This window comes from Geotrypetes seraphini, chromosome 3 (assembly GCF_902459505.1).
Source record: "Geotrypetes seraphini chromosome 3, aGeoSer1.1, whole genome shotgun sequence".
NCBI lineage: Eukaryota > Metazoa > Chordata > Amphibia > Gymnophiona > Dermophiidae > Geotrypetes > Geotrypetes seraphini.
Window position 1 is genome coordinate 178,009,763 of NC_047086.1, and position 20,466 is coordinate 178,030,228.

Here is a 20,466-nt window from a genome sequence, read left to right on the forward strand (position 1 = left end):
ATATCCTTAGGGTGAAGTTGTGGGTTTTTTAAAACTTTATTTAAAGCAACTCAAAACAGAATACAACCCAATGGCAAAAGACAGAGCGAGGTGATAACAGGATCAACAAAATAATACATACATCAGCCTCCCTAACTATGCAGAGAGCCAGCACATTCTACAAATGGACAAAGAAAACTTGTACATGGGACATGAACATCAAGTTGCACATTTTGACTTCCTACCCCCCCCCACTAACACCTCCATTATCCCCACCACCCCTCTCCTGGAGTCTGTGGAACAAACTGTATTCAGGGCTTGGAATCTTTTCCAAAAAGAAACATACGAGGGCTGTTCAAAAAGTATCAGACCTTAATTTTTCTTGGGTAAACAAATAAAGCTAGAAAGATGTAGTTTGGTACATGTATGTAGGTGACCCTAATGCGCATGCTTGAATTTTTTCACTACTACAGAAGCTGGCAGTCGCTGGCAGACCGCCGATGAGTGAGGAAGTGAAAGTGAGCGCCATCCAATTTTCATTTTTGACAAAATGACAGAGTTGAACAACGCTACTGCATTAAATTTTGTTTAAAGCTTGGCAATTCCCAAGTGGAAAAATCTGCAAGATTCAACAGGTCTTCGGAGATGAAGCAATGGGCACCACACAGATAAAGGAGTGGTATAACTACTTCAGAGATGGCCGCATATCAGTGGAGAGTGAAGCACGTTCAGAAATGAGATCGCCATTGACCAAGTGAGGACCCAGGATGCAGGATCATCGAATCACGATCAGAGAACTTGCAGACAAGGCGAGTATCAGCGTTGGAGCCGTTCATTCCATTTTTGACTGAGGATTTGGGCTTCTGGAGAATTTCAGTGAAGTTCGTGCCAAAGCTGCTAACGAACGAGCAGAAGCAACTCTGTTTGGAAATCGCACAGGACATGCTGGAGACTTTGAACAGTGATCCCAACTTCCTTAGCACAGTGATCACTGGTGATGAGTCCTGGGTTTATGGGTACGACCCAGAAACCAAGTTGATGTCATCACAATGGAAGCATTCAACATCCCTGAGGCCAAAAAAAGCAATGCTGACCATCTTCTTTGATTCCAGTGGTGTAGTTCATCACGAGTATGCACCACATGGCACAACCATCACCAAGGGGTACTACCAAGAAGTTCTGCATCGCCTTCGTAACACTGTGAGACGCAAATGGCTGGACCTGTGGGCAGCGGGCAGCTCCATCACGATAACGCACCTTCCCATTCCTAGCCAAACATAACACACCTGTGTTTCCTCAGGGTCCCTACTCTCCCGACATGGCTCCGTGTGACTTTTGGATTTTTCCCAAGCTAAAAATACCCCTGAAAGGGACCATATTTCAGTCAAGAGAAGACATCATGCAAAATGCGACTGACAAGTTGCAAGCAATCTCAAACGAGGGGTTCCAGCGCTGCTTCCAATAGTGGCAGAACCATTGGAAGAAGTGTGTGGCAGCCCAAGGGGACTACTTTGAAGGAGATTAGTATAAAATTGTTGTATCTGAATACAAGTACTTTTTATGAATAAAGGTCTGATACTTTTTGAACTGCCCTCGTATGCAGCCATGGAGGTCCCACGCTGAGAACAGTGAATACACTCCCAGTGAGCCATCTCTAGCATATGGGGTGAAGTAACCAACAGAAATCTACTAAATTCCAAGACTGTAGGAGATGTTGCAATGCGTCATTTGATTTTAAAGATCTTGGTTTAGTATTACAGTAGATTTTCTATCCAGGACAATATCTAAAAGAAGGTTCATGTCTTCTGCCATTTTAATACAATCTGAGCCAACTAAAGCAAGTTGATTATTTAGTTGATAAAAAAAGGAGGGTTGGTCCAAATCTGGAACATAATCATTCAGAAGTGAAAAAATTTACTGTTGAATTTTTACTTTAAGCAGTATCTAGCACCCTTCCCAATCATTAGAATGGGAGACAACTGAAAAGTGAAGATCTTTAGATAAGTAATGATACTACTTTTCTTACCATATGCATGGGAAAAGAAGCATTCTTTTACCCAGTTCTGTTGTAATTTTAAAGCTTCAGAAGCATGCAAAAGTGTTTCCTGAAGAAAAAAGATCAAGAACTTCAGGTGTCTGAAATATAACAGCAATTATTCCCTGTTCTGGCGACTCTGTTGAGAGTTTGTGTCAAACTAAGGTGTCCACTGTAGCTTCCTGGGTGACTGACCCAACCTGTTGTAATCCAAACTTTAACTAAATAGGTAAAGGCAGAATAAACAACCTGACTAACATAACATATGAAAGTTGGAACAAAATGTTTTTTTGTTTTTGATGGGTTTTTCATCCTTGGTTCTTAGGAGTAGCACCAACCCCACTTTGAAAGGAGCAAGATCAGCTTTAAGGTTTTAAAACAAAATTTTCTGTCACCATCTGTTGACCCAGTTGATTGGACTGGTTTGTTAGATATAAAGGAAAGGAAACTAACAAGTTTAGTAGTAGCAGTTTTGAATTTTACCCTATTTCTGTTAAGTGTTCACTGGGGAAGAGTTTGGAATAGGACTATAAAACTGACATAGATAGGAATAGAACTGAAGTGGGCCTCTTTGCAAGGAGCAGTCAAAACTAAAAGTAGATAAAGCAAAGACTGGATTGGTATTAAGTGAAGCTAGAGAAGTTCAGTCTGTTACTGTCTCTTTCAGTATTTATTTAGTTAATTGGTCCAAAGATCTGACAATGGGCAGAAGTTCCGTTTTATAAAGTGGAAGGAGTAGGAGGCTGGGAGCTGCAGGCTTGTTATTCTGATATCTTTGATAAGTAAATGAATGAAATTATTAAAATGCAGTTGCTGGATCAACCATTTTCAATATCCAAGGTGGCATTATTTCATCAAAGAGTGGTCTTCCAGATTAATCAGTTTATTTGGGTGGTCAGTGTTGGATCAGGGGAGAGACTAGACTCGGTGTACTTGGATTTCAGCAAAGGTTTTTACATGGTACTACATAGGCACCTTAAAAACAAAACTGAGCCCTGAAGTAACTTTCTGAATTTAAAACTAGAGCTATAGTGACTATTTCTATTTGATCTGGCTTTGAATAGTGCCCTAAAATATTATTTCCATTAAGTCAAATAGTGATTTAAATTTGAATATGAATAATGTGGGGCTCTGCTTTGCTAAATCCTATTGAAATAGCACTTGATCTCTGATTTCACTTGGCTTCTTTTTTTATGTGTTGTGTTAAAACTTGATGCCCATTAATTATATAAAAAAATAATTAAATATTTATTGGTTGCACTATCCAATTGTTCAGGCAAGTGTACAAAAGTAAAAATATATATAATAAAACAAAGCTTATAGCACAAAGTATAACACAGAATAAAACAAATATTGTTGCCAGAGGTTGTGGTAAGAGCAGTTAACGTAGCTGGTTTTAAGAAAGGTTTGAACCATTTCCTGGAGGAAAAGTCCATAATCTGTCCCTGAGTCATATATGGGGAAGCCACTGCTTGCCCTTGATTAGTAGCATGGAATGTTGCTATTATTTGGGTTTTGCCAGGTACTAGCATTGGCCACTGTGAGGATGGGCTACTGGGGTCAGTAGCATGGAATGTTGGTACTATCTGGGTTCTTGCCAGGTACTAGTGACCTGGATTGGCCACCATGCGGATGGGCAAATGGGCTAGATGGACCATTGGTCTGACCCAGTAAGGCTGTTCTTATGAATTCCAGAGTTTAATTACATGTTGTGTGAAAAAACATTTTCTCTGTTTTTTTTAAATCTACTACTTAGTAGCTTCATCGCATGCCGCCTAGTCCTAGAGTGAACATGCAATTCACATCTACCCTTTCCACTCCATTTAGTATTTTAAAGACTTCTATCACATCACCCTTGAGCTGTCTCTTCTCCAAGCTGAAAAACCCTAGACACTTTAGCCTCTCCTCATAGGGAAGTTGTCCCAAACCTTTTATCATTTTTGTCGCCCTTCTCTATACCTTTACTAATTCTGCTAAATCTTTATTGGCATACAGCGACCAGAACTGCACACAGTATTCAAGCTGTGGCCATAGCATAAAGCAATACAAGGGCATTATAAAATTTTCATTTTTGTTTTCCATTCTTTTTCTGCTAATTCCTAACATTCTATTTGCTTTCTTAGCCACTGCCACACATTGAGTTAAGGGTTTCAACATATCCTCAACAATGACACCTAGATCCTTTTCCTGGGTAGTGACTCCTAACACAGAACCCAGCATCATGTAACTATGGTTCAGGCAGGGCCGCCATCAGAAATTTCTGGGCCCCTTACTGAGCAATCCTATTGGGCCCCCCACGCACCCCTTCCCCCCCCCGACCCCCCCTTTTTCCATGGGCCGAATACACACATACTTTTCTCTGTCGCCGCACTCTTTGACCAAAAGATTTGTAAGCCTGCAACCACGTCAAGGTAGACTCTTTCAGCAGGGACCTAACCTAACCTAAACTAATCTATACCTATCTATTCTAAACTAACATATATCTAATACTGAACTAATAACAAACTAACAAACATCTGCATAATAAATAACTAATAAATAATAGTGCTAGTAGCTATAATTCACTTTTGAATGTAAAATCTCAGTTAAGGATTTCTTTTGACCTTTGTAGGCCAGAAGTAGATCACAATTGCACAATATTTTTTTGTAACAAGTATTAAATGTGTTTTTATAAATACTGTAAGTTTAATAAATATACCAGAAAAAACTACACATCTGAGCGCATATCTGAACATACACATCTGTATGATCCCATCCTCCTCTGCTTGCCTATAGCTGCATCATGCATGTTAAAAATGTACGATATGTTGATATGTGCACCTTCCTTCCCATCCATCCTCCTCAGCCTGTCCTTACACATCCACAGCTGCATGTTAATGATGATGTATATGTTATGATAATAAATAAGTGCATATGAGCACATCATTAACATGCAGCTATGGATGAATATAAAAAAGAAACAATATTCTGTACAATTGTCAATTTATAAATCAGCGTCTTCTCCCCATTCTCTCTTCCCCATTTCCCTTCAGCGTCCTCAGCCCATTCTCTCTCCACTTTCCTTCAGCACACGCACATAAAAACAAGCAAGTAATTTATATCATTTTCATTCTATTCATTCATAGAAATTAAAGTCTAAATAATGCCAGTCACATAACAAAACATGATTTTACAAAAATAATTCCCTGAACAGTCAAGCCTTCAAGGATTACTAGATGTCTTTCAGAAGTTCCCCTCCCTCCCTCCCCCTCCCTTACCTTTGTGGCCAAGTCAAAATGATCTACCAACAATAAAATTTCACAAAGCACGCTGTACGCAGAGAAAATGTTAATTATCATTTATATTCCGTGGGTTTTCAAAGAGGTCAAGGCAGATGACTTTATGCAATGTCACCTCAGTAACAACTATACAAAAATAGACAAATATTCCCCCTCCCTTTTTACTAAAACGCGATAGCGGTTTTTAGCGCAGGGAGCTGTGCTGAATGCCCCACGCTGCTCTCAACGCTCATAGGCTCCCTGCGCTAAAAAAAACGCTATTGCGGTTTAGTAAAAGGGGCCATAGTGCAAAATATAGACAGCATATATAAATTCTCAAAGCAGACACATTTTGATCACTAAATTGAAAATAAAACCATTTTTCCTACCTTTGGTAATTTCATCAGTCTCTGGTTGCACTTTATTCTTCTGACTGTGCATCCAATATTTCTTATATTTCTTCCCTTCTTTCAGCCTCCTGTATGCTTCCTCTCCTCCAGACCTCATTCCCTCCCCAAACTTTTTCTTTGTTTCACCCTGCCCCTTCTTTCTTTTTCTCTCTCTCCATACCCCCTTTCTTTCTGTATGTCTGTTTTTCTCTCTCTCACCCTGCCCCCTTCTTTCTCCACACCCTCTTTCTGTATGTCTGTCTTTCTCTCTCTCTCTTTCCGTGCCCCATTTTTCTTTGTTTCACCCTGCCCCCTTTCTTTCTTTCTGGCTTCCTGTCCCCCCTTTCTTTCTTTCTCCCTGCTCTCCCCTATGCCACCACCATTGGGAAAATGCTGCCACCGCCACTGGGGAATAGGCTGCCACTGCCGCCATCGGAAACAGGCCGGCACCGAGTTCGCCCTGCTTCTCTTCCCCGCGGGGCCGACCAACTCTCGCCACCCGTCGTCAATTCTAACATTGGAGAGGACGTTCTAAGCCAGCCAGGCAGCGATTGGCTGGCCCAGAACGTCCTCTCCGACGTCAGAATTGACGCGAGTGGCAAGAGTTGGCCGGCCCCACAGGGAAAAGCAGGGAGAACTTGGCGCCGGCCTGTTCCCGATGGCGGCGGTGGCATTCAAGTGGCTAAAGAGTTTGCCGGCCTAGGGAGAACACTGGAGGGTGACCAGCTGTGCACCCCCTTGGGATGTAAACCCAGGGCGGGGCGAGGCAGACCCCCCCCACCCTAGTATGCCACTATCTGTACCTCACTCCCTCCCTATGACCAAAAATTCTCCTTTCTTCTATTCCCCGTGTACACAACCATCTCTTTCCCTCCCTTCCTCTCTCCAAAGTCCATGCCTTCTGTGTCCAAAAACGCATTCCCTCCCCCACCTCAGCATCTCTTTCCCTCCCTTCCTCTCTCCCAAGTCCATGCCTTCTGTGTCCAAAAACCCATTCCCTCCCCCACCTCAGCATCTCTTTCCCTCCCTTCCTCTCTCCCAAGTCCATGCCTTCTGTGTCCAAAAACCCATTCTCTCCCCCACCTCAGCATCTCTTTCCCTCCCTTCCTCTCTCCCAAGTTCATGCCTTGTGTCCAAAACGCACTCCCTCCCCCCTTTTGTGTTCCGCGTTTGCCTCCCAGCCCATCTTTGCAACTTTCTCAGCAAAACGAAGCTCAAGCCGCGAGGCTTGTCTTCTGCTTCCTGCCTGCCCTGCCGCGCACAAATAGCCGACCGGAAGTATTCTCCGACGTCAGCGCTGACGTCGGAGGGCAGGCTTTGCTTAAGCCCTCCCTCCGACGTCAGCACTGACATCGGGGAACGCTTGCGATCGGCTATATGTGAGCTGCAGGGCAGGCAGGAACAGAAGACGAGCCTCGCGGCTCGAGATGTATTGAACTCCGCGGGTCCCCCGTCCAGCTCTCTCCTGTCCACATGGGGCGGACCGCCCCTCCCCCTAGACTGTGGCCTAGGACCCTGGAGGAGCCCGGGCCCCCTGTCAGCTCCGGGCCCCTGAATGCAGGACTGGTGGTACTGCCCTGATGGCGGCCCTGGGTTCAGGTTCCTCTTTCCTACATGCATCACTTTGCACTTGATCACATTAAACGTCATCTGCCATTTTGATGCCCAGTCTTCCAGTCTCACAAGGTCCTCTTGCAATTTTTCACAATCCTCTTGTGATTTAACAATTTTGTGTCATCAGCAAATTTAATTTTATTCACTAGTTATTCCCATCTCTAGATCATTGATAAATATGTTAAAAAAACAGTGGTCCCAGTACAGACCCCTGGGGAACCCCACTATTTATACGTATGATACTCTCCCAAAATCAAAACTTTACTATTCATTAATAATCACATAGGTGTTCATACCACAGCATGATACACAACACCAGCAAGATAGCACAAATTTCTCTAAAAGGAGAAAAAAGCTCAGATACCCGTCTACCACCAGAGTTTTATCTATGCAGGTAAACTGTAAAGGGAAACCACCTCATTGGCTATAAAAAAACTTCCTCCTTCCCTAGTCCTTTATACACTTATTCTCATTTAATTTCTACTTATTTACCATTTTAATATCCGTTCTTAATATCCGTTTTTAATACTCACATATGTTCTTTTTTTTGGGGGGGTTGTGAAGAACAAGATACTTAGCTTATCTTAAAGTCTGACGCTCTCAACTCTAGTTAAATATGTTTGCCATTCACCGCCTCGGCTAAGAGACCAAATTCAACTCTTGTAGAGACAAAAACAAGATCCAGCAAACCGCTCTCAAGAACTCTGAGGAGCCAGAACACAGTCCCTCAACTTCCATGCCCTTAAGTGGTGTGCTGGAGTATAAAGGGCCAGCAAGCTTGTCATCATCGAAAGAATCACTCAGAACAGGATCAGGCAGTGCTGAAACAGCAGTGGATTGAGGGGAAAACATGCCCATAAAAGAACACCGCTTAGAGATAGAGCAGAGGCTGAGTGGGACTGCGCTGGGAAGAACACTTGTTGTGAAATGCGTTCCGCAAATATGCCATAAAGTCTTCAAAGGCCTCCAGCTCCTGGGGCACAGAATCACCCTGAGATGATGGAAGAATGTGGTTCTGTGGCAGTAGAGGGTTCCGGAACCATCAGCTGTGTTGAGTCCCAAAAACAAAATAAGCCACCCCACCAGGATAGCCAAATGTTTAGTCACCTGCTAAATCAGGGGAGAGGCCAAGCTTTGCACTGCCATCACTCCCAGATGTGCCATGTAATTCGTGGCACAAAAGTGCTCCAAAAGCACCCAATTTGCACAATCGAAGCAAGAATCCACATGAGGAGAGCTCAAGGACTCCATCCCAACATTTTGGAGGCTAAAACTGCAGTTTTGGAGAAGTAGGGAGCTTTTGAAAAAAAGACTGCTAAAAATCCAAGTTGGCCACTGTTAATAAATTTGCACCAAAATCGCAATATTTTTCATATATAGCAAACATTAAGAACGGCAATTTTAGGATTTTTCATGCAGAAACCTTGAAACTGTGAACTTCAGACCCCCACCCCCCCACACACACACACCTTACAGGCTGTAACAGCCTTTATACGCTGTGACATGTGCAGAAATGCTGGAAGTATGCTGCAGCCTGCCACAACTCTCTTACAGTAGCTGGAATCAGAGAGCTACTGACTCATGCTTGGAATGCCTCCATGAAACTGATCTTCAGGCTGCCAGTCAGACTCCATGCTTGACTGCACCTCCTCCCTTGTGGACTGACAGATCCGCTCAGAAACGGGCAGAGGCACAGAATGCAGCCAGCACCTTGCGAGACACTGCCGAGTCTCTTAGGTATTGCCCAACAGCCTGCATCAAACATTGTCCGGCAGTAGGAGAAATAGGGACAGTCTGGACTCCTCAGAAGCAGATGCAGGCTGGCTGACAGGTACCCACTGGGATTGGCCTGTCAGCTGCAGACCAAAGTCTGTGTGTTCTCCAAGCAAGCAGAGCTAAATAAGCACTCCAAGCACACAAAAAAAGGGATGAAAAACATTGAATAAAATAATAAAAAGGAGGAAGCAGAACAAGCACACTCCTGTTGACACAAGTGCAAAAGGAAATCCAAATTAAATTCCTTCTGCATAGAATGTCTCTCCCACTGCACTGCAAAATCCTCTCTCTCTCCATGCAAAATCCTTTATACATTTATTAAAAAACAGCATCGATTTTAAGAAAAGACAACAAACATAAGGCATAATAAAATACAAATAATATTCAACCTACATAAAACGCTGAAAATCTCCATTGGAATACAAAATGAGTTCCAATACCGGTTACAGAATCCACCCCCCCCCCCCGACATTGGGGAAAGAGGGAGTCCTAGCCCTCTTGCCCCGCGGCACCCCCGATCTCCTCGATGACATCGGGGTAAGAGGGAGCCCAAGCCCTTCTACCCCGCGGCCCCTCCGATTACATTCGGGGCAGGAGTGAACCCAAGCACTCCTGCCCCGCGATCTCCAATCCCCCCCCCGAGTCCGATGGGGCCAAGAGAGAGCCCAAGCCCTCCTGGCCTCTCGCCCCCCATCCCCTACAAGATCGGGCAGGAGGGAGCCCAACCTCTCCTGCCCAGGCGGACCCCCTACCCCCACCCCCTACAATACGGGCAGGAGGGATCCCTCGACACAACCCCCCCAAACCCCCGATCGGCCTCCCCTGTGGGCGGGGTTTCAGCCGCCTGGGTCAATCCGGCCCCATTCCAGAGCCTACTGGCCTGCCGGACGGGTGGACTTGGCACCCGTCCGTCCGGCCAACATTTATCAGGTATGGGGGTTGGGACTGGGGGTTGGGGGGTCGTGGGGTTGGCAGGAGGGTCGCGGGTCTGCGGGGGGGGCCAATCGGGGGTTCGGGGTGGCGGTCGTTGGGGGGTTGTGTCGAGGGCAGGAGGGCCTGAGATCCCTCCTGCCCGTATTGTAGTGGGGGGTGAGGGGTAGGGGGTCCACCTGGGCAGGAGGGGTTGGGCTCCCTCCTGCCCAATCTTGTAGGGGGTGGGGGATGAGAAGCCAGGAGGGCTTGGGCTCCCTCCTGGCCCCATCGGACTCAGGGGGGATTAGAGATCGTGGGGCAGGAGGGCTTGGGCTCCCTCTTGTCCTGATCTTCATTGGGGGTTCAGGGGTGCCATGGGGCAAGAGGGCTTGGACTCCCTCTCGTCCCGATGTCATCGGGGGGGGGTGATGTATCGTGACAGGAGAGATGCCTCATCTCCCCTACCGCGATGCCATCACTCCTCTACCCGAACTGCCACAACCCGCGGCAGGAGAGATAGGGCATCTCTCCTGCCGTGGGTCACGGCAGTTCAGGTAGAGGAGTGATGGCATCGCGGTAGGGGAGATGAGGCATCTCTCCTGTCACGATCATTGCTGTAGGGGGTAGGTAGGTTGCTGGGGCCGCTGAGCTGATCGCAGCAGCCACGATAACCTCAGCGGCCCCTTTTTCGGCACTTAGACCTGTTTTGACTTCGTCTAAGTCAAAACGTATAAGTGCTGACTAGGCAACCTGCCTAACATTTTGATTATACCTGCTGCACACCTAGGTCTAGGTCGGCCCACCTCCCGCCAACCACCCGCCCTTTTCCCTCCTCTAAAAACACCTCTTTTCTCTCTGTGCGTATAGAGGCAGGGGAAAGGCCTAAGCTGGTTTTAGATACGTCTAAAACCAGCTTTGATTATGGGTACTTTTTAGATGTTGTTTGTTTTTTTTTATTATGAACCCCATATTGTTTATTCTAGTCTATGATAATAGTTTAAAGGTTTTTAAAGGTACATATCGATTCATTGAGTAGACAAATATTATGTAATTCTTGAAAGTGGATAAGTTATTAGATGAATTACTATGATTGTTTTAAGTGACTTATTTTTAAGAGGAGGTTTTAGTGATATCTGTCAGGGGTTTTTCATTACCTGATCTAATATGTGTGTTACCAAGTTTTCACTTTTAATAATGATATAGAGAGGTAGAGTGGGAGAAAGGGTAGGAATGGGAAGGTTAGGGGGGGAGGAAATTTTATGTTCAAAGTTTAAAAATATGGAAAATGGTGTCTGTTCATACTAATCTAAATAAATTTAAATTTTTATGTTGGTTCATGTATCTGGAGGATAAAATTTATAATGGAGATTAAAATGTTTTCATTAAATGTTAATGGCCTCAACCATCAAATTAAAAGGAAAAAATGCTCACATTTTTGAAACAACAGAATGCTGATATATATTATATACAGGAGACACATTTATCAGCGGTAGAGTCAAAAAAATTAGAAGGGGACTGGGTGAAACAATGTTTTTTTGCCCCTGCAATGGGAAAAAAAAGCATGGGTAGCTATCCTAGTAAATAAGAAATGTACAGCTAATTTTCAGTTGATTGATTCAGATCCCTTAGGAACATGGATATATGTGGATATGAGCATGGGAAATAATACCCTGACATTATTCAATATGTATGCCCCTAATTCGAACCATACTGAATTTTTCAATATGTTACAACAATTGATTCTCCCACTGGCTGCTTCTAATTTAGTAGTGGTTGGAGATTTTAATGCAGTTATGGATCCATTGATGGATAAAAAACCTAGCAAAGTTATGAAATCATTAAGGTTAGATAATTTAGTGCAATCTTGTGATTTGAAAGATATATGGCGGATACTTCATTTTAATGAGCGGGAATTTTCTTTTTGTTCTCATGTTCAAAAATCTTTTTCAAGAACAGACTATATTTTTGTCTCAAATCAAATGGGTCAGCAGATGACACAAGCCTCCATTGATCTAATCATTTTGTCTGATCATGGTGGAGTGTAGATTGAATTTAAATTCGCTGAACAGGATAATAGTAGATCTGTATGGAGATTCGATAATACATTGATTGCGGATTCAAATTTCCTTGAAGAATTTTAGTTAAAGATGAATGAATTTTTTGAAATTAATACCTCAGATGAAATTTCCATGGAAATATTATGGGATACCTTTAAGGCTACCATGAGAGGTCAAGTTATTTCATATTCAGCATATATTAGAAAACAACTTAAAAAACAATTTTCTAATTTGGAAAAAGAAATTAAAGAATTTGGAGTCTAAATTGATTGAAAAATGGGAGCAAAATACTTTGCAGGCTCTTTTAAAAACAAAAGGTAAATATAATGAGATTTCTTCAAAATCGGTAAGGAAAGATTTGTTTTCTCAACAGACTCTATTATGGAAACTCAAATAAGGTGGGAAGATTATTAGCAAATTATCTTAAAGCAAAGAAAAGAAGGACAAAAAATTATTGCAATTAGGGATGAGAAAGGAGATACACATTCTCAAATTGGAAATATTTTAAATCAATTTCTAAATATTTATAAAAATTTATATTCTTCCGAGCCTTATTCTGATAGGGAAAAAGATGGGTTGGAATTTTTGAATTTAATTAATGGATCGAAAGTTCCTGATCATATAAAAAAAAGTTTAAAAGAGCCTATATCATTAAAAGAATTGCAAACAGCGTGGGGATGGTTTTACAGTAGAGTTTTATAAATCATTTCAAAGTACCCTATTACCTCATTTATTAAATTTATATCAGACTCAACTAACTAAGGGTTGCATTACAGGTACTATGGCAGAATCTTTAACTATAGTTTTGCCAAAGCCAAATAAAGATCCCACTTTGGTTTCAAATTACAGGCCTATCTCTTTAATTAATGTAGATGGAAAACTTTTAGCTAAGACATTGGCTTTATGCTTAGCTAAGGCCTTATATTAGTATTGATATTATATTATTAAATCAGGTTGGGCAGACTGGATGGACCATTCGGGTCTTTATCTGCCATCATCTACTATGTTACTATGTTTGTTTGATCCATTCCCCTTTGTTTGGAAGGAGGATGGATTAAAATATTTAGGTATTCGGATAAAAAATACGCTGGAAAACACAATGAAAGAGAATGAAAAATTTTTATTACAGAAGGTAACAGAAATGTGTGAGCAATGGAATCCTTTACATCTTTCTTAGTGGGGGAGAGTCCAAACTATAAAAATGATGATACTGCCTGTGGTTTGTTATCAAATGAGTATGATACCAGTTTTTTTTCAGGGGTCCTTTTATAAAAAATTAAATCGTATTCTTACTAAATTTATTTGGCTGGGTAAAATTCCTAGAATCGCTTTAGTATCTCTACAAAAGCCAATTTTAGAGGGTGGGGTAAATTTTCCCAATTTTTATAAGTATCATCAAGCCTATATTTTGCGCCAGGGTATGTATTGGGTCCTCCCAGAGCTCATAGACAATACCCCAGACTGGTTGTGGTTGGAATGGCGACTCATGTTTCCTTTACGTTTATGTCATGTTCTCAGTATCAAAATGCCTAGATTGTATAAAGAAAACAGAATATTAATGGATACATGGAAAACCTTACGATATGTCAGTAATTTAACATCTTTTCCAATATATAAATCAACAAATCAAACTATATGGCTAAACTCCAAGATTCAAATTGGCGGATTTAAGGTCATTTGGAAGCATTGGATAATAGCAGGTATACGTATTTTGAATGATGTTATTTCTAATGGTAAGCTGGTTGATTTTTCATAGTTGCAACATAAATATAGTCTTAATAAATCACAAAGCTTTAGATAGTTGCAACTAAAGCAGGCTATTCAGGGCTCCCTGAATGGAAAAACCTTAACAATCAATATAGTTTCAAATTTTTATGTTTTCAGGTAGATTTCCTGGGACACCAGGCCACACAGTGGTATAAATTGATAAACGGATTTGTAAATAAGAAACCTAAAAATAGTCTTAGGGATATTTGGAGCATTGAGATTAAGCATCAAATTTCCGCGTCTCAATGGCCACGAATTTGGTCTTGGAGGATGAGACAAACTTAGTTTTCTCTGTTACATAGAGCATTTTGGACCCCAGTTTGATTTCAAAAGTTAAATAGCTCTAAGTCTAATAGATGCTGGCATTGTAATCTTGAAGCAGGGACTCTTGATCATTTATTATTCTATTTATCTTGGCCTTTTGGAAATCAATATGGGGCCAAATAAATTGTTTATTGGAAAACCCGTATGATACGATTCTATTTGGTATGTCAATGAGAACAAAGAGCCAAATTTCATCTAAAAACAACAGGCTTCTATTGATTATGACAGGGGTCGCCATACAACATATCACAAGAAATTGGAAAAACGAGTAGACTCAATTACAGTTTTTGGTGGAATTCGTTGTGTCACATTTATAAAATGGAGAGAAGAATAGCTATACAAAAAGGAAATTATAATTCATTTAAAGAGATTTGGGGGCCATTGACAAATTATTGTAATGAATAGATACCATTTTCCACTATAAGTACAATTGCAAATGAGGGGGGGATGTGGGGATTCTGAGATTTATTAAATGTTTATTAAATGTGATTGCATATGTTATGGTAGGGGTGGAAGGGAAGGGGTTAAATTTTATGAATTAATGTTTTATATGATAGAAATTCAAGTGATGTATTAAATTTCAAATGGCACTTATTGATACACTTGTTGTAAGTTGTAAAATGAATAAAGATTTAAAAAAAAAAAAAAATTTAAATGAGACATAGCATAGGCAAAGAGATGACAATATAAGGAATACATACTCTGGCTTGTAGACGGGTAACCAGTAGACTAATCTTCCACTTTTTACAAGGTACTGTGCTGCAAACTTCAATAGATCCAAAAGAATATCACTCAGGCCATAGTTCAACAAGGCAGGAATGTGGCTTTCTGGACTGAATAATAATAAGTTGTGATATTTTGAACACATCACATTTAAGCAAATTTTTAAAAACCTGCAAATGCTAGAAGAAATTATAAAAGAAACAGCCAAAAAGCAGTAAAGTCAATAGGTTCTGAGGGTGGTATCTTGGACAAAAACGAAATTATAAAGCAAGTTAAGATTGGGTTTAACACCATCTAACCAGGTTTCTACAGAATTTAGTAGAACATGTAGAGTGACTTCAGTAACTACATGGACTTAATGGACAGTATATAGAAGAATATAATGCACATTAAAAGAGTTACTTACAAAGCATCTGTCTTCAGTATTTCTTTGTGTGAACCAGTTTTTTTTGTAGATTCTCTTATGCCATATGGAGCTGTAGAAACATCAATAATGTCGGTGGCTCATTATTTCTTTTTATTGGGAATCTTTGAATGCAAACAACCTTACAACAGTAGCCCTCTCATGCATACTTGGAGAATGGTTCATCTCTTATTAATCTTAAACTACAGCAGGGGACTTCTGGTGAGCGCATGGAGCAGTGAGGTTGCAGAAATCCCTGCTCCCAATTCTTTCACTATAATCTGCACTTAAGGGTTCTTTTATCAAGCTGCGGTAGGGGTTTAATGCATGTAATACCACACATTAAACCGCCTGCCAAGCTAGCTGCTAACGCCTGCATTGAGCAGGTATTAATTTTTTAGCCGGCCGCGGGGGTTAGCGCGTGATGAAATGTCCGACACATTAACCCCGCTAGCGCGGCTTGATAAAAGGACCCCTTAGTCTGCTGAATCAGACCCCTGAACTGTCTCCTTGCTATAGAGGACTATTAGTAGTGTAAGGTTCCGAACAATGTGCTTAAGAAATGGAGAAAAGTAAGCCAGTGGAACCTAAAGATGGTGGACAGGAATGTGCCTCCTTCTCCAACTCCTAGCTCAGCATGGGCAGCCGAGATAATGGCGGAGGTTAAATCGGCGCTCGAACATTCCATTGGAAAGCAACTACAGTTAATATTAGACAAGTTGGAAGCAATGGAGCAGAGATTTACCTCATTTTCTACAGATCTGCAGGAACTGCAACAATGAGTTGGCAATGGGGCAGATGATGTTCAAGCCCTTATAACAAAAAACCAAGACTGCTTGAGAGGCTAATGACACTGGAAAACAAAATCAATAGAGCACAGACGAATAATCTCCAGCTTGTGGGCATCCTGGAATCTGGTGGAAAGTGATCTGCCCGCATTTTTGGAAAAATGGCCCATGGATTAATTGGAGTTCATTACAGCTGCAGGTCCACTAAGGATTGAAAGAGCCCTCTGTGTAAGGTCCGAGAAATCAAGCAGACCATCCCCAAGTAGTAAATTTTGAGACTTTTAAACTATGCTCATAAAATGTATATTTTAAGGGCACTACATTCAGGCAAAATTCTGACCTATGATAACAGAAGGATTCTCTTCTTCCAAGATTTTTCAGCGGGGTTTTCAATGTTGAGGTGAGGATCTTTAAGTGACTACACCTAACTAATCCAACTTGGAGAAGATCAGATATTGCAGCTCACAAAATGGAAACCATTACTCATGTTGGTGGTTCATATTCAGACTGTTTGAAATATTAAGCTCTCACATAATATAAGTTCTCACATAATTCTTCCCGCAATGAAACATTGATTTAGCGGTGGAGTGGTGGGGCTGAGGCTACCTTTTATTAAACCCTAAATGAATGGTGAAGATGTCTTTAGCCTGGGTCTAATTTATTGGACTGAAATATTAAGCAGGCATGCTGACTTGTTACTGGGATACCTCACACAGTTCCTAACTTTCTAGTATATGTTCCTTTGTGGCTTCCTACTTCACAACAGAAGAATATCACCAGAGTAGTGCATGGCATGGAAGGTTTTCTCCTCACTTTTGGTTATGGGACTACAGCTGCCTTTATATTATGGTTTCTGCAGTTTAAAAGGATTGTTCTCTGTTGTATTGTTTTATGCTCACTGTATAGAGGGGTCCTGCTAATTTGGCACTTAGGGCAGGGAGTACTGAGCCATAAAAGGAGGCGGCACCTTTGGGTATAAGGTGTATCGGTGGTAGTGGGGTGGAGAATAGGAGGGTTGGGTTGGGTTTTGTGAGGTAGTGAGTGGGAAGGGGTGGGCTTTGGGGTTCAGTGTGTCTGTATGAGGTATAATTGGTGTGAGTGGTTAGGGGTGTCGGGGGGGAATCAGTAATGCTCTTTTTATCATTTGTTCCACAACAAAAGGAAATCTGGGGGGTGGTGGCTGGAAAGCACAGTTACTTACCATAACGGGTGTTATTTAAGGACAGCAAGCATATATTCTCACATCCAAGCTTAAAGATTGCCCACAATGCGCATATGCGAGTGCCTTCTTGCCCGACGCCAGCTCGTAAGGTCGTCAGTTTTATGTCCAAGTGAAGAAGCCAACCAGGGGAGGTGGGTGGGATGTGAGAATATCTACCTGCTGTCTCCCTATAACACCTGTTACGGTAAGTAACTGTGCTTTATCCCAGGACAAGCAGGCAGCATGTGGGACTCCTTAGCTGACGAAATGGGATAGAGGGAGTGTTGGCCTTGAAATAAAACACAAAAAGGAAGGTCTCCGCTCAAAAGGCATTTATATATATTGACTTATTTGAGTAGGCGGAGTAAGAGAAGAAAAAGAAACGAGAATAAAAAGAAGCATACAACCCATCCTCCGAGAGAGGAAAGGATATCAAGGGAAGAATAGCAACGTGTAGGGAGGCTCTAACATGAAGAGACGACCTCATAATGGCAGGCAAGTCTAAGTTTGACGAGTAAGACATCAGAAGGACTCAAGGAGTAAAGTAGAAAGGGTAAGAGAAAAAATGGCACATATAGAAGTGCCAAATGAGAAGAACCCAGAAAGCACATTTGTTTCTTCTTAATATAGGAAATGAAAGGGAAAAACCAAAAATTGGAAAAAGAAAAAAAGGATGGTTCCCATTGAAAAGACTCATGATATAGGATGAAACGAGGAATACAAGCATAGAGAGAAATTCCATAATATTGGCACTGGCAGAGAACTGAAAAGAAAGACCATCTGACTGAAGATTAAGTCATATATGAACAGTTCTGCTAGGGGGCTGTGTGAGATCTCTGGAATGTCTTATAAGGAGAACAGAGCTCCTATAATCTGGAATTCCCTCCCAACCCACATAAGGGCAGAAAATAATCTAGAAAAATTGAAAGGAAATTTTAAATGTTTTCTTTTTAAAGACGCTTACAAAATCTGATCTGGTCCATGTAGCATTCTGTTCTATTTAAACTCTGATCTCTTCCCAGTCCCTCAGTTCTTACCTTTAATATGTTCTTTTCTCTAAATATTGTAGTTCTCCCTTCTTTCCTTTTGTTTCATTGTACATCATGTCTGTTTGATTTCTTATATAGTTTAAACTAAACTAAAGCTTAACTTTATATACTGGGTCATTCTGAGAAAGCTCAACTCGGTTTACAGCAATTAGATAGAGATGAAGAAAAATTTACAATGATTAAATAAAAACTAAAGAAGGTAATAGTAATGTTTCAAAGAGATTAGTTTCCAAAATATTTGGCGAATAGAAAAGATTTTAGAGATTTACAGAAAGATTGGAACGAACTGAGGCTCTTTAGAATTAAGGTGAGTTCATTCCAAAGTTGAGAAGATTTGAAAGCCAGAGACTGATTGAAGATCTTAACTCCTTTAATTCCTTTTCTAGGAGGAAGGGAGAGTTTGAATTGGTGGATGCCTCTTGCAGAGGAAAATCTGTAAACATTCCATAATAGGGGAATGATGGGAATAAAAATGCCATGTAGAATTTTGAAAGAGATGCAAGCACATTATTTGCATTGTTTTGTTTGGCTCTTGATGATTTCCCACATTTTTAATGTAAAATGCTTAAAAGTAATGATTAGCGTTTTATCAAAAATTTTAATAAACTTGGAAACTTGGAAATGTTGAAAAGAAAACAAAGGAGAACTGGTTGAGAAGGGAGTGAATAAACAGTGAGCTGGAAAAAGACCATAAAATGCTCCTGTTATAAACAGTAAGGTTTGCAAATTTTGGAGAACATATGTGAAAGTTCAAGGTAGATTTGAACCCAGGTTTTCACACTATCAGGCAGTTCTGTTAACCCTTAGAATACCTCTCTGCTTTGAAACATCAGGCTACAGGCTGTACCAAGAGAAGCAAATAATATAGAGCATAGACATCAGAATGCTAATGAGAAGAATAGTACCTTTTCCCAATCAAATAATTAGTATGAAAAGTGCAATGAAGTGAGTAACCAAAAATATGACTGTAAACAGAAGAGTAAAGTCAGAAAGAAATATAGTCCAATGCAGATAAGCAGATAGAAAAAGGCATGGAGGGGCATAATAAAAAAAACAACAATGTCTAAGTCCCCCTTTTGGGCTAAGGCCCTAAACACTGAAAGTAGAAGCAGGGAAAATGTCCATTCTCAAAAAAAAAGTCCAAAATGAGGGGTTTTTGTTTTTGGGTTTTTTTTAGAATGGCCTACCTCTACGTTCAGCAGTTTAAACGGCCATACCACCACTACGTCTACACTTGCAACACATTATCAAACAAAAAAAAGCCTAAGTCCCAAACGGCCAGAACCAGACCTTTTAGGCAAAAGAGGGGTCAGTCCTTCGCCTAAAAGCTGGATTCTGCAACCAGTATCTGTCAAAAAGAACACCGGTTACAGAATCCCCTCCCCCCCAGCAACGATCGTGGCAGTAGAGATGGCTCATCTTCCTGCTGCGATAACAATCCTGGGAAGTGCAGCACTTCCGACTGCTATCGCGGCAGGAGAGATCTCTCCTGCCACAATCCACCCCCCACCCCCGATCGGATCGGGCAGGAGGGATCCCAGGCCTCTGAAAGCTAATTTTATATGCATTTGACAATAATTGTTAGAATGTCAAGTGATTTGTACGAATTATTTGATTGAATATTGTGCACTTGTTGCAAGAGTTAAAACTGAATAAAGAATTTAAAAAAAAAGAAAAATGGATAAAATGGTATTTTCTTATTTCTCATTATTTGTTTTATTTCTATTTGTTAATTTGTAAAGTGGTGATTGTTATGTAGCAGTTTTTTCAAATTTACATCTACTGTCTTTATATTTTGCACAGTGTCACTGTTTCTGTGGTGTTGCATTGTATGCAGTCTGGTTTCTTGGTTCAGTTTAACTTTTGTCTACATATTTCTATTTTTAGTTTGTGATTGTTCTATATTGGGCGAGGGTATATCTGTATGAAAAGGACATGGCTTTCTGTAAGCATCAATTGTACAGGATCAATTGACCGTGTAGGATCTGGCTTGTTTAGTTTTACAATGGATGTGCTGGTGTTCTAGTGCTCACTGCAGTGTTTAAAATGCTGCTTTTTCATAGGTGCACCCTTGTTGTGTGACTCATGGATTATTATTAAAAATATCTTTTTTATATAGGGGGTTGTTAAAAAATGATCAGCACTGGCTGTCATATATACTAGGTATGCCACTGGATTTAATGACCCTATTC

The 20,466-nt window shown here is 41.1% G+C and overlaps 1 protein-coding gene across 6 annotated transcripts in view; it reads right to left on the minus strand.

Annotated features, from left to right (window-relative positions):
* Window positions 1-20,466, minus strand: part of TRMT11 (tRNA methyltransferase 11 homolog) — a 177,133-nt gene that overhangs the window by 40,660 nt on the left and 116,007 nt on the right. For 5 of the 6 annotated variants that reach the window (XM_033937103.1, XM_033937104.1, XM_033937102.1 and 2 more), the window contains 2 exons: window positions 15,240-15,309; window positions 14,812-14,943 (listed from right to left, as the gene is read on the minus strand). In XM_033937103.1, coding sequence (XP_033792994.1) covers window positions 14,812-14,943; window positions 15,240-15,309 — 202 coding nt within the window. The remainder of the gene's footprint in view (window positions 1-14,811; window positions 14,944-15,239; window positions 15,310-20,466) is intronic. The other variant, XM_033937105.1, reaches the window with a different exon arrangement.